Source organism: Passer domesticus, chromosome 4 (genome assembly GCF_036417665.1).
Source record: "Passer domesticus isolate bPasDom1 chromosome 4, bPasDom1.hap1, whole genome shotgun sequence".
NCBI classification, from domain to species: Eukaryota; Metazoa; Chordata; class Aves; order Passeriformes; family Passeridae; genus Passer; species Passer domesticus.
Window position 1 is genome coordinate 36,695,274 of NC_087477.1, and position 15,002 is coordinate 36,710,275.

The window sequence follows — 15,002 nt, forward strand, 5'->3', positions numbered from 1 at the left end:
GAGAGCAGTCAGGAGTGTGGGAGCTCAGGGGCTGAATCCCTGCTGTCCTCAGTAATTCTTCATGCAGAGTGGGACAGTGCCAGCAGGAGCTCCTGGGATGACCCATCTGGCCAGCAATTCATGGCTTTAAGTCACTTCTGTTGGCTGTGGGAGTCCAGCTTGGGGAGAAGCTGAAGCTCCATCTCCCCACCTCAGGTAGCTGCCCTGACTAACAAACCAGCAGCTTTGAGGTAACATTTTTTTCTGTGCAGCGGGAGAGGCTCTGCCTTGTTCAGGCCTCTTTCACAAGAGCAGCAGGGCATCAATCACTCGGCTTTGTTTTGCACTCTTGACATCGGCAGCTGAAGGGCTGCTTTTGGGAAAAGAACGGTGTGGAGAGCAAAATCTTGCTTTCCCATAGATCAAGAGCCTGATAGAGCTGCAGAGCAAAGGCTTGAACTGTGCCCTGTAGATAACCAGCAAACAGGAGGAGCTGCGTGCGTCAGGAGCAGCCATGCATGGCAGGTCTCTGCCTCAGTGAGAATTAGTGTTTGAGCACTCAGCAGCCTCAGCGCGGTGTCCAGGGGCTGCAGAGTGAGTGGCAGCTTTTGTGTGTCAGCCTGACCTCGTCTGAGAGCTCCCCAGGCAGGGAGAGCAGCAGTGGGTGAGCATCAGCTGCTCCCTGGGCATCTGCCTGGGACCCAGGGCTGAACTGGAGGGCACAGCCAGAAGAAGTGCTCAGGAATTACTGCTGGCTGACCTAAGGGCCTTATGAAAAATACTTTGGCTATTCTTTAGCATTCCATTATGTGAAACCAGTTTCATTTAGACAGCATACATTGTATTTTAACTGTTATTAATAATAATACAGTTCCTTTGTTTCCACAGATATTGATGAATGTGCTACTGGGAGGGTTCTCTGCCCACGATTCAGGCACTGTGTCAATACCTTCGGGAGCTACATTTGCAGGTGTCATAAAGGCTTTGACCTGATGTACATTGGAGGCAAATACCAGTGCCATGGTAATAGCAAGCTATTTCCCACGTGTGTGTGATAGAGATGTGTATTTGAAAATTAAATTAATGGCTCAAGGAGGAAGGTTTATTTATTATGGCAGAAATGTTGAACCAGGTTGTTTTACACTGAATTGGTATTTTAAGAAAGGGTGGATTATAGAAATAGGCTGTGAAAGAGAAGGCATGTATTTGGCCCACATTCTCGTAGCTGGTTCTTGTGAGGAAGCTAGTGAGGAGCACAGAGCTGATGACTGCAGGAATTCCTTTCCAAAGCCGTTTTTTCCTCAGGGTTCATTGTCACTGGCAGTTGTAGGCTTGGAGCAGTGTTTGAGCTTTGGCCGTGTCTGAGCTGTAACACTGGTGTGCTCCATAGCATGTCCCAAGATCCAAGATAAGAAAATATGCACACCCTACCTCCTCCCAACCCAGACTGCCCAACTTTCCTTCCCCTGCAGACAGGTGGGGAAGAGGCAGGAGTTGGGAAATAACCTGTTTTTGTCTGGACATGAGACTGGAATGCAGCTGGTGTGTGCCCTTCAGAAAAGATATTCACAGGTCTCTCTGCCTTAGTTTCACAGGGTCTCAACTGGTTATGATTCTTTCATTGAAAAAAAGCTAATTTGGAGATAATGAGGCATTGCTTTATGTTTGCTTAAGTATTTTTTTTTCAGATAAATTTGTATTCAGAGAGCTGGGATTTGGAGATTTTTGCTTGCATCACTGACAATAAATGTGGATATGGCATATGAAACATTTCCAGAAGTTTCTACTTAATGTAGAAACATCTATACAGATGTACAATATAGGAAGAATTTTATGAAGAAAAACAATATCTGTGTGATTAAGAACATGCATATTCCTACACTCAGTTTGCTTTATTCTTATTCTGTCACCTGTAAGAAATGGTTGTTAAAATTGTGATCTTAATGATCTCAGCTGCAATCTACCTATGGCATGTCTGATGCTGATGCTAAGGTAAAAGCTTAGCAATACCAAAATTGCCCAATAGTCCCTATTTTCCCTAATGTTTGCATCACCCCATTGATTTGTGACTGTCTATTTTCCTTTTTTCCCCTGGCAAAAGTTTTGTTATTATTTTTTAAAATAATCAAAATTGTATTAATGTTTGGGGTTTTTTGCAGGGATAAGCAGAAAGTCAGGTTTCTACAAAGCAAATGATTTTTTAATGTAAATTTTCCGTTGCAGATATAGATGAATGTTCCCTTGGCCACCACCAGTGTGGTAGTTTTTCACACTGCTACAACACTCCAGGATCCTACAAATGCAAATGTAAAGACGGGTACAGAGACAATGGAACAAACTGCATACGTATGTAATGCTACTTTTATGATAGAGATTCTGAAAGCTTAAGTGTCCCATTTTGTAAACATTAAGGTACAGCTCTCTCAGGCTCAGTTTCTCTTAACTATTTTTAATACTAAATAAGGGCCTAGGGAATGTAGTTGGAGTTTTCTAGGTCTTAGCATGCCTTGGTAAAAATATCTTTCCCTGAGACATTTTCATAATTAGAAAGAAATTCACCTCTCCCTATTAGCTGCTTGATTCTAGAGATTGCTTCAGGATGGGAGCAACTGAGTAAGCAGGGTAGGTCTGATCAAACAGTGCACATTACTCATACCCTGTTGTTATGTACACTCCACAACTGGCCCGTTTCAGCAGCTCACCCCATCCACTCCCTGCTGCTTCCCAGATGTGAGAAGAGCCAGGAGGATTTCTCTGGAAGGATTTGCTGTTGGAAAATTCCCTTGGCCACCTTTCTCTTGGGAGAAGCAGCCACCCCCTTGGTACAGAATAAGGTGCTGGAGCTCTCCCATATTTGATGTCCCACAGGAGTGTGCAGCTCCTGGACATGACATCTGCTGGATCTTTTTGATTCTGCATTCCTTTGTGGGATCTGGTCTTTGGTGACTCACTGATCTCTTTAAAGATCAGCACCATTTTTCCCCTTTGGCTGTAGCTGTCATGGTAAAAGGTGTTCTCTCACATCCTGAGTGCTTACTTGTGGGCACATTTCATGTGTGTTACTGGGATGTGGTCCTACAGGGTGTTCTGTATTTTAATACACTATAAATGTCAAAACTACAGGGTACTCAAAGGGATAGTAATAAACAAGTGGCCAGAGGGAAAACCTTTTTACCTGCTCTCATCAAACAATTCACTGTTTAACAAACAGTAGTTCTTCATTTTAACTGTGTGCTGTACTTGAAATGCTTGTACACAAACTACATGACTAGAGCCTTTTAAGATCTCCAGTGAGATATAAAAGGCTTATTAACCAATAGAAAACAACAAAACATATTCTTGTGTTTCATGTCTTCAGAAACTCTCCTTGTGGAACTAAGTTAAAATTTGTTGTCCTTTCTGAAACATTGGGAGAGATAGTACTGTGGGCACTGTCACAGTAAAGCATTGTTCAGTCCAGCACCTTGTTTTTGTGAAGGCTGAAAAATGTCTTAGTTTCCTGGTGCTTAGCAAAGAGAACGATCTAAATGAAGGCTGGCTTGGTTCAATCTCTAAAATAATTCTGCTTATTGACAAGGAGAAACATTTAGAAGGAAAGGTCTGCAAGAACTTTCTTAATCCAAGGTACCTGGCCATCTGTGATCAAAATGCTTGTAATGTTGGGGTCTTACTAAACTTGCTTCCACTCCTGGTTATGAACTTGTCCAGTTTAGAGGGCTGCTTAACCCATGGCTTCCTGCCCATGCTTTTTTAACCAGCAAGCTTTTGTGTAAGTTATGCCAACTCTGAAAGAGACTTGATGCTTGAGAGGATGTGGGATGGAAGTGACTTGACCTTCAGTCATTCTAAATTATCTCTAAACTGCTGCAGTGCAGTACGACCTAAAGTGATGTGTTAATTTAGCAGTGCTGATGCTAAAGTATGTTTCTAACTAACGGAAACCTTCAGAGGAAAAAAATTTATTTCATCCAAGTGTCTCTGTGTCACAATGAAATAGATTATTAAGTTTCTGGAGTGAGAGGCTGAGATGTCGATTTTGGTCCCATTTTGATTCTCTTTGTAGTTATTCCTATTGTTCTGATTGAACCACCTGGTCCTTATCACATATTCAAGGCCAGTTGCACTCTCCCTGAGGGAGGCAGTGGTAGAATGAGCAGGATTGTTGACGCTGAAGGCACAACTCCTCAGACAACTGCATGTCCCTGCTTTTGTTACAGAAAGGCCAGTGACCAGACCGACAGCTCGTCCGACACCTGGGCCAGCAACTCGTCCTATGCCTGTGCCAACAACTCGTCCTACGCCTGTGCCAACAACTCGTCCTACGCCTGTGCCAACAACTCGTCCTACGCCTGTGCCAACAACTCGTTCTACGCCTGTGCCAACAACTCGTCCTACGCCTGTGCCAACTCAACCTGCACCCAGGACAAGTCGACTGACACCCAAGCCAACCACGAGATACGTGCCAGTGACAACAAGGCCGGTCACGACACCAGTGGTGAAGCCTCCACCTCCAACAACACCTCAGCCTACAACGGTGAGACCTACACTGCCACCACAAAGAACTCCTCTGGTAACAACTGAAGAGCCTGCACATGTTCCCCTTGAAACCACATCTTCCCAAGGAGTTATAGATGACAACAGGATCCAGCCAGATCCTCAGAAACCCCGAGGAGATGTGTTCAGTAAGTAATTTTACATGTGCCTTTGTTTATCAAAGCTGCAGATGAAAGCACACACTGTACTGTTTGGGATTTTTTGGAACACTATACCATTGAGAACAGAGAAATTAAACTGAAAATGGTTATATGGTAAAGCAGCAAAAGTAGTTGATTTTACTACCTAACAAAACTTTGCAACTGAAGTTCTGAATCAATCAATCAATCAAAAAAGTGTTTATTTTTTTCCCCCTGAAATTATTGAGTATATTGTCCTGCAGAAGTACTTAATTATGCTTTCAGATGAAGGTTATAAGGAAATGAAAGACATTTTATTGAAAAGGATTGAAGTGCAACACAACTCATAAAGTAGTCAATGGATTTAAATTCAGAGTGTTGGGAGTCCCTCCGAAACAAAATATTACCATAGCTTTAAGAATAGTAAAGAAATGGGATCATGCCTGATTACCTAAAGACCTAAAGACTTCTATAAGACATTTTTTTGTATGGGTTCAAATAGTCTCAGCTGCTCATGACTAAACAATGGGAAAAATGCATAAAAATAGCTTAAAGGGTAATTTTCTGGACTGTGTCTGTGGAAAGGGATACATGAAAAGCTGAAGATAGTAAAGATTCTCGTAGCATGAACACATGTAACTTTAGGAGCTCCTCTGAAGTCTACAGCACCATTGTGCCAGCTTTAGTGCATACCACAGGAGACTTTACTGGCACTTACAGAGCTGTGCATATCTGCCAAGAAATACTCAACACCAGATTTCATCTTTAGTTCTGCGGCTAATTTTAGAGATGGGGAGGGTGTGTTGGAGCAGCTCTCCAGCTTGTTGTACAATAAAGCTGCTGAAGCAATGTAGTAGGAGGAAAAGTTTGCTGTCTCAGAGCAGGTGCACAAGCAATGTGGGAGTTTTTTTTCTGGTTGCTTTGGCATCTATGTGGTGATTTCTTGGGCTTTGTTGTTCCAGGTCATTACCCAGTGAAGTATTTGTTCCTTGTAAAAGTGTTTTCCCTGTGACACTTTATCTCTTGTAGACAGTTAGAAAATGGAGAGTGAAGCTGACAAAAGTTAGAAGACAAATCCCGGTACTGCTTAGTAGAGTGTTCTTTTGGCTTCATATTCAGTTAAAAATATGGACTTATGTTTAAGTGAAATTCTAAAAGGAAATATAGTGAAGATTTATGAAGCTTAATCTAATGGGCCCCAACAGTTAAAAATACAGTTTTGTAGAAATTATTGTAGGCTCCAGCATTATGCTTCCCAGGTGTCTGTGTCACACTGCAAGTGTTCTCTGGAATACTAAAGCAGAGGTATAGTTTCATTTTTCATGAAGTCATAACAATTCTCTGTGTAAAGCTTATTATTTAAGCTTAGTATTTACAATTAGTCCTTCTGTATTGTCCTTAGAGGGATTTTGAAGCTAATACTTTCAATACATGTGTTTCAGATATAGGAGTTTGGAAAATAGGAAGGTGAAAGCCTTTGAAGTTTGGCTTGGTCTGACTGCAGCTTACATTATGGTACATATAACAAACACAGGACCTTTGCAAAGTGTTTATCAACTGTTGGTTTAGGTCAGCTGCCACACTGAGGTTTGTGATATACCTACTTAGCTTCAAAGGCTTCAGTGCAGAGCACAGCAGGACTGAAAGGGTCGAGCACGAGCTGTTCCTGGCCTCAGCAGGTAATACAGGGACAGGGAGTCCTTGGATCAAGTAAACAGATGTCTGTCTTCAATCCCATGTAATTTTTTTGGGTTACCTGCAAGAGACACACTTGATATACATGTGTGTGATGTAAGTGCGTGACTGAAAGCCTATTCCACTTGTGCTCCAGATGATGCAGTAGTGTGATCTTCAATGAAGCTATGTCTTTTTTTCTCCTATCTCTTTATCTTTTTCTCTCCTTTCTGCTCTGCTTTCTGCTCTGTTTTTCTCTCTTTTCTCTTCTGGACACTTTTAAAGTATCATATAGGTAGTGGTCACTGGAGTCCTCTCCTAATTTCTCTCTGTGTAGAAGTGTTTGTGCTGGGAGTGCTCAAAAGCACTTCTTAAGGATTTGAACAGTTTAGGGCAAAACAGTTCAGTTTCAGAAGAATGTGCTACTTTCTCAAAGAAAGCATTGCTTGTAGAGTAGCGTGTTTCTCAAATCCTGTTACTCAAGAGGTTTGTGGGGAAGAGCAGAAGTTACATTTCCTCATGTGGGACATTTAGAAAAGCAGGTAGAAAAGTTATAGCCCACATACATTGCTACAGTGGGATGCACAGAGCCTGGGTCTGCCTCTCCTCAGTCCTGCACTTGTAAGGATAACATGGAGATACTTGGACATCCCCAGATGCCATCACACCGGGGTTCAGCAGCATAGGAGCATTATGGCAGGTGCTGCATTGCTGGGCATTAGCTGGGCTGCAGCCCTGGCTGCATGAGTGCTCATGGCCATGGCAATTGTCAGGTGAGGTGCATTACCTGAAACGCCTTTCACGTTAGCTCACAGATGTGGTGTGCAGGTTGAGCTCAGGTCCTGCTGGCCAGCCCTGCCCCTGCTCCAGGTGTGTGGGAGAGCAGTGCCTGGCTCTGTTTGGCTGCAGCTGCTCGGTGTGAGGCACTGGGAGCTCAGGACAGCAGTGCTCCCACCAAGTGTGAGCCAGAACCTCTCCAAAATCACTCCTCACAGCCAGACACAATGGTAACAGCCATGGGATTAAGACAATACAGGATTTCAAACTGGAATAAGTAGTAACATTTAGCTAACCTTCAGCTTGCTTCTTAGCTGCTATGTGGATGTGCCAAGCCCTCCCCACCTCCAGAAACATTTGTGGATTTTTCACTTGCCTCTATATTTCTTCAGGAAAAAGGAGTTTTGAACTATTTCCTTCAGCTTCTTTAAAGCTGTTTCTCTTTTAGTCTCACCTACATCAGACATCTTTGTAATATTCCTGGGTTGTGGATATGAGCTAATTTTGTTTTGCTTATGCTGAGCTTCTTTAGGTTCATTTCCTCATATTAGCTGCTTCTCCAGATGAGACAGCAAAGAAGCCAGTTCTCAAAAATTAATTTGCACTTTGGTCCCCATGTGCCTGCCTGGAAAGAGAAGAAAAAGCCTCACTCTTTCTCCCTTTCTTTGTTTCTCTCTAGAGAATACAGGCAGAAGTTAGTAGTCTTACAACTCTTATTTTCTTGGAAAACAGAGGAGAAAATCGATCTTAGATCCACTCAGGTCATGAACTAGGATTTAACCTCAGTTTTTTAAATCTTCAAAAGAATTTGTGTCATCTTAGGTGTCTGCTTCCTCCTGTGTCTCCAAGGGCTGTTGTATTCCAAAGAGTCACAAAAAGTAGTGCTTTATCACACAGGGATGGGCAAAACCCAGCCTAGAGAGCACTGTACCCAGCAAGCCTTGGCAGCTCTGTGCTCCCAGCCATTAGCATCTGCTGAAGACCTCAAAGTTGTGTTTTTGCTGGGTTAGCTTGGGATGCTGGGCCATTTCCCTTCCTTTTTCCCCCATGGGGCTCTGCAGCCTTAGCCAGACTTGCAGGAAGCAGCGCTGCTTTGCTCTGCCATTGAATAGGTGATACTTCTGTCAGGCAATCCATGGCAAAGGGGCCATTTCCTGCTGCACAGATGTCCTACACCAAATCCTGGTGCTCTAGGATTGCTCCACATCAGGAGAGGAAACATGCTTGGGGCAAATGGACTTTTTTTCTGCAAGCATCTGTCAAATTCTGTTTTTTTGTTAGTTAACCTTTTCTTGGGGTACCCTTGGTGACTCCTTGCTCCCTATTTTCTCCCTTTGTTGTTATTTGATCTGCTGTTCCACACACTGAGTCAGCTTGACCTAGGATTTCACTTTAGAGCTCTCTTGAATGTGCTGCTCAACTTAAAATGAGCTGAGGATCACAGAAATTTTTCTGTTCAGCAGTGACAAAGAGCACAAATGATAAAAATGCTGATAATGTTATTTAAATCCCTTTGCAATTTTTAAAAGGTATTGGGTTGTTGCTTTTCTTTAGATGCTTTATCCCATTTATAAAAAAACCTGCAGTGACTTTGGGGAGCTGTTTTTTTAGAGAACAAAAAAATTTGTATTTTTTAACATGGCATTCCTACACTTGGCCTTTGAACCACTTAGTCAGATGCAGACAGTGGAATCTGGCACCAAGGATAATCTTCTCCTGATATGGATATGGGGGGAATGGCAATGAGAGAGGAATGCAGTGATAGCTTAATATTTAACTATTTCAGGACTGATACAAACTATGGTGAGGCACAGAGGAATCTTTTCTAGTTATAAGTCTAAGAAATAGAACAAACTTCTCAATAAGATTGTGAATTTCTGCTACCATTGGGATCTGGATGATAAGCACTAAAAGTGTAAACTTAAAGCATAACACTAGATATCAGCATAGCAATAAGAACCCCCCTTATGTGTATTAAAAGACAGTTCAGCAGTTTTCCTTCTTAGCCCTTAGTGGAGCTGAAAAGATTGGAGTTAGGAAATGTTTCTCATAACAGCTATTAAAAATGTAAAGACTGGATTAAAACTGGGTTCTTTCTTTTCTCCCTTTCAGTGACTGCAAAGTCCTTAGTGCTGTAAATGCAGTTTTGTGATCCTTGAAGCTGTTAAAACAAGGGAAATAATAAAAGCAAAGAATAGGGGGTTTGTTATTCCTTGATATCATTAGAGTAGCATTATTTTATGACAGTATTTAATTTGTCTTCACTGCTCTGGCACCTTTTAAAATGTATTTGTCGTTATATTTAAGCATTTGCCATAGGTGCTTTGTTCCTGTTGGTACTCTGGAGTTCAGTCATGAAATCTAGGAGCCTTACAAGTCTCACCCTCAATCAGTCTTCCAGCAAGTTCAGTCCCCAGATCTGATATGCAAGCTTCTGTACACTCCTTGTTTCAGCTGCGTTTCCCTGAAACCCACCTGGCACTCTGCACCTCCCAAATGGATGTTCATACAAAAGCAGGCAGGTCACTCTGCAGAAAACCTTCTGCAAAGATAAATACCAAGATGTTTGATTTAGGTAAAATTTACTGAGCCTTGGAACTGCCTGAGAAATGCAAGATTGGACTGCGGAGTGGTGGCATGCTGAGACTGTTGTGTCTCCCCTCAAATGTAAATAGTGCTGGAGAGGGTGGCACAGTCCATCAAAGCACTTCCTAAAATAACTTTTACTGCAGAATTTGAATCTATAGAGTTTTAAGAAATATATCCTGGACACTGTGGATGTCTGAACAAAAGGATGAAATGTACCTCTCTGTTGCCTTTTTTTTTTTGCCCAGCATATATCAATATCTTCTCTGGTGGAAAACAGGACTTATTCTTGTTTTCTCAGTCTGACTGACCTCTGGACTACCCTTACTTCTAGCTGTTTTCTACTAGTTGTGGGTGAGATCTCATCAGTTGCAGGATATTTTTTGCAAGTGGGATTTAACAGCTTTCAGTTGTAACTATTCAGTCAAAAAACTTTGTCCTTTTTTGTTGTTGTTTTTAGTGAATGGGAAGCTTAGTCATGATTACTGTGTGGGGTGGAATTGTACTTACAGTGCTAAATCAGTTTTTTCTGTAAGCCAGAGAACTTCATTATTAATAGTAATAACAGTTACTAATAACATGAAATTGCACTCTGTGTCTTGGTTTTGTAACACCAAAACAGCAATTTTTTGTTCATTGCAAACAAGCTGATATATACACATGTACTTTCTTATACTCCCAATCTCAGCAAGTAGCAAATAAATAAAAAATCTGTATTGATTTCTCAAAGGTTAAAAAAGCCCAAAAGAAATTGCTCTTATTTAATATTTAATAATCACAGTTATTTAATATTTTCCCCCAGATTTGTGCATCTAAGAAGAAGTTAGCTCATGAACTTTGAGAGTATAGTAGTGTGGGTGTATTGGCTCACTCAGAGCTTATAAAATTCTCCAAGTAAAAGAAGCCAAGTTTCTATTTAACAAGCTTTATCAAACCATTGAAGTTAAGTGAAAAGCACACTGATACGCTATATAAAGTACACAGAAAGGGCTTGGAAAACTTGCAGAAAATAATTGTGCCAAATACTTTCTCCCACGATCACCACTGAACATATTGGTTGTCGTGGCAAAAAGAAGTTTGCGTGTGGGTCATATTTAGAGTCCTTCATCTCTTATGGTAACCCTTGTTTCAAATTGAGTGCACGTTCCTGTAATTAGAGCACTGAAGTGACTCTGTTAAAGCACGACAACACATTATTCTAGAAGTTAGTAAAAAAAGTGTTTGGAAAGGACTCTCGGGGAGTTTTTGGAAAAAAACATTTTTGCAGAGCTTTAATTATTGGCAGATATGTCAGCTTCAATTTGGAGAATTCTTGTATGTGTGCACAGATGCAACTCAGGTTTATAGAAAACATCAGTGCATTAGAAGTGGTACTTGAAGAAGTAAACTGAAGTAGTTTACAAGATAAGTTCCTAATATTTTTTGCAGTATTTTCCATAAACAAGGACTGTGACGGACTGGGAAGAGGGTGTGCAGGACATGTACCTTAAAACTGTGACCTCTGAGTATCCTTCAAAGCTTTGGGCATGGCAGAGAGTTTCCTTCATGCTCTTTGCCACAGTGTTCATTTAGAACCTCTTTCTGTGCTCATTTAGAACATGTGGTCTGAGCCTTCGGTGCCTGCTGTGCTGTGCTCAGCAGTTCTGAAGCTGGCTTGTTCTCCACAGCATAGAAAGCAAACAGTACCTTCTTCCCTTGGCACAGTTTGAGGTGAGGAAAGACAAGGTGGTGCTCCCTGGGTGTGCAGCATAGATGTGCTTGTTCACCTGCCCCACCTGCAAAATTCAGGGTGAACAGTGGATTTACGTGCCTGAATATAATATTTGTGCATAGATGTTCTGCAAGGCAATTATTGGCCTAGGTCATGTGGACTGTGCACATTTGTAAGGTTTCTGTCATGTTAAAGCTCAAGGTTTTTAATCACGTAAGCAAAACAGCCCAGGTGAAATGAAGCAGCAAAAATGCTATTTACAGTCAAGGTATCTTTAAAAATTAACAGTCCTCTAATATCCAAGTCAGCCTTGAGTCTGAAGCTGTTTTGAGCATTAATATCCTAGACTGCAAATAGACATAATCAAAAATCTCCAAAGGACTAAAAAGAAAACAAAAATAAAGGGAGACTTAGTGATTCAAATAATGACTATTATATTTAGGAGTTCATTGGTTAACTACAGATTTTGTGCTTTTTAACTGTTTTTGTTGTATAAAATTTTTATTCAAGACCTTTAGCCTAGAATAGTACTTTAAAAATGCATTAGAGTTTGCTTATTTTGTCCTAATTTCAACTTTTTTTTTCTTTTCTGTCTTCTGGCTTTAGAGGAGTTCTTGTAGCAGTGCTATTTTCATGTTGACCTAGTGCAAAAGAAGTTCCTTCTTAACTTTGGATTTGATTTCTGAAAACAAGAGTCCTTTCAGTTATCTTAATTCTTCTTGTTCTCACTTGTTCTATAGAGACATTAATAGTTATTTTAGCACTGCAAATGGAAAACATGCCAAGTTTTTAATAGATAAGACGCTTACAAATACCTTAGGTGTCAGAGGTGCCTATAAAATCTGAGGACATGACTGAAACACATTACTACTGTTATGAATTATGCATTAGACCTGCCTCTAAAAGAGGAATTTTCCAAGACAGCTCTGTTCAGTGCAATCTGTTTATCTCTAGCTGACAGCTGTCCATCACTCAAGAAATCTGCTTGAAACTTACACAAACTGGCACAGCATCTTCAGAAACACGTGGGAGTCTTCGTAGCCACCTGACTTTGGCAGCCCTCACTCCCACAAAGAGCTCATAAATTTCAGTTGTCCTGGATGCTGAATGTGTAATAACCTCTGGGCCTCTTAATCACCAAGAGCTGTTCCTTCTCCTCCAGCTGGGAACAGCAGCTGAAGCACAGGCTGTGCTGGAAAGCAGAAAGTATAATTACAGTCGAATTCCAGCTTCCACTAGAGCTCCTCCTTCTCAACTCCCAGTACAACCCTGATAATTGTTTTGGGAGCTCTAATCCTTTGCAGATTGATGGATGTACCTTCAGCTGTATTTCAGAGGTTAAGTGCTCGTGGGGCCTCTTGCAAGTACTGCTGCCTCCTGTCGAGGTTCTCCTGGAAATGTCTGTAGAAGGGTTGTGTGAGCACTTTCATGTGGCTTTATTTTATTGAGAAACCACTGTCTCTGAAAATGCATTTGGAGAGGAATAGTGTGCTTCAAGGTTAAAGCCTTCCCCCCTGGTTGAAAAGGAGCTTTCATTCAAAGGGCCCTTAGGAGATTTGGAATCACCTTTTGCAGTGCTTAGGTAAATGTTACAACACAAATCATAAATCACGTAGGCATAAAGTTTATGAGTCTTTGTGTTGAATATAATTAAATGTATTGCAATCTCCAGGAAAAGCACAATGCCCAGAGCTGCTCTGCTGGTTTTTGTAAGAGATAAATTAGTGACCTAATTCCTTATCTCATTCATTTTTTTTTTTCTCACAGTTCCACGCCAGCCTGGAGTGAGCAATAATCTGTTTGAAATACTTGAAATTGAGCGAGGGATTACAGCTGATGAATTTGAAGCAAATGATGACCCAGGTAAAGACCATATCTCCTATTCAGGATCTAGGCTTTATGATTTTTTGAAATTTCTTGGTGGTTTATACATTTTTTAGGACTCCAACATCTTATGCTCCTCTTTTAAACTATGCTTTATAAACCATGTAAAACCAACCCTTCGCTTATATGAACCTTAAACTTTTATTTCCTAAAAATTCAGCACAAAAATAGCATGAATTGTTAATAGTACAAGGGTCCTTTTTATTGTTCTAGTATTTTTGCACATTATTTTCCTAGGGCTCCTTCTTCTACATTTAATTTTCATACTTACTTGCTAGTGTTAGCCACATGGGAAATTGAAAACCAAAACAATCAGAATAATTTCTGGGTATTGTTTGTGACCTCCTCCTCTGTTCTGCCAGGTGTGCTGGTCCACAGCTGTGATTTTGACAGTGGACTGTGTGGATGGATGAAGGACAAAGATGATGACTTGCACTGGGAACCAGTGAGAGATGTATCAGGTAAGTGATCTGTGTACAATCACATCCTGCTCCCTTTAGTTCTGGGGTATATTTCACACCGATGCCTCTTCTATGTATAAAAAGCAAAATTTAGGATTCCAAATGTGAAAGAGCAATTGAAAATTTATACTTTTATCATAGAATGAAGTCATCTTTAAAATAGGAATGTCTCTGAAGGAGTAGTAAATGTAGTCAGCAAATGTTTGTCTTAAAGGAATCTGAAAAAAATGTGGACTAGAGAACAACTTTTATTTACGGTGAAACAAAGGTTGTTTTTCAAACTACCACGTAAATATAATTATTTCCCTATCACTAGCAAAATTATAGAAGGTACTTTAAATAGTCTTTGTTTTGCTGCCAGATATAATGTTCTAGTTTAACCTCCCAGATTGCTGTAGCTTGGAGTAGAATTTGATAAAATCAATCTGTATGTAGGAAAAATGTGCACTAACTGGAAGGCAGACAAATACTGAAACATAGAGGCTTCTGAAAAAGGGATATTTGGGATGATAGAAAGTGACATTACCCCAGACATCAGAGGGGGAGTGTGTAGTAGGACAGGAGACTGGCATCAGCGCTGGTGCTCAGCCACAGGAAGAGCCCTTCCCTGTCTCCCAGCTCTGCTGTCCCAGGAAGTGGATGTATTTTGTCCCCTGTTGATTTTGGTGTGGCACTGCGGGGTTGCTGCCCTTGCCTGCCTACCCTTCCCCCATCATTACAGGGATTAGACACACATCCCTGGCTCCCGTAATGATGGGATTACTCCATGCCCGGGGAGCACCTCTGAAGTGCACAAAGCTCACTTGATGTAGGGCTGGCAGCAGCAGGAAACTCTGAGGCAGGACAGTGCTGCAGGTTAAGATGAGGAAGGGGAGGGCACTGAGAGCCATTTTCCTCATGCACCACCCTGTCAGAGCTGTCTGGCCACTGATGGGACAGTCATTTGCCACCGCAGCGGGTGACCTGGCACCTTTTCCAGGCTGTTGGGTTGGCTCAGTGGAAGTGCTGTCTTCACTGCCTGGGCAGGGGTCCCCCAAACAGGCTGCTCTGGTACTTCAGGAGCTCCTTGTGACACTTATAAAAAGAAAATACACATAATTTATACTTTTTTTTGAAACAATGGATTTAAAAATCCATTTTTTCTAAGTCAGTCACTCAAAGCATATTCATTGTCTGTACTCAAAAAATTGTTGTTGTTAATACATACTGAATTCCAGAACTGTGATTTTTAACTGGCTCTTTTTTTGTCAGACTTTT

At 41.2% G+C, this 15,002-nt stretch overlaps 1 protein-coding gene across 6 annotated transcripts in view; it reads left to right on the forward strand.

Moving 5' to 3' along the window:
- Positions 1–15,002, forward strand: part of NPNT (nephronectin) — a 47,197-nt gene that overhangs the window by 26,686 nt on the left and 5,509 nt on the right. For all 6 annotated transcript variants that reach the window (XM_064417141.1, XM_064417143.1, XM_064417142.1 and 3 more), the window contains 5 exons: positions 868–1,002; positions 2,203–2,325; positions 4,197–4,661; positions 13,168–13,263; positions 13,647–13,745. In XM_064417141.1, the coding sequence (XP_064273211.1) occupies positions 868–1,002; positions 2,203–2,325; positions 4,197–4,661; positions 13,168–13,263; positions 13,647–13,745 (918 nt within the window). The remainder of the gene's footprint in view (positions 1–867; positions 1,003–2,202; positions 2,326–4,196; positions 4,662–13,167; positions 13,264–13,646; positions 13,746–15,002) is intronic.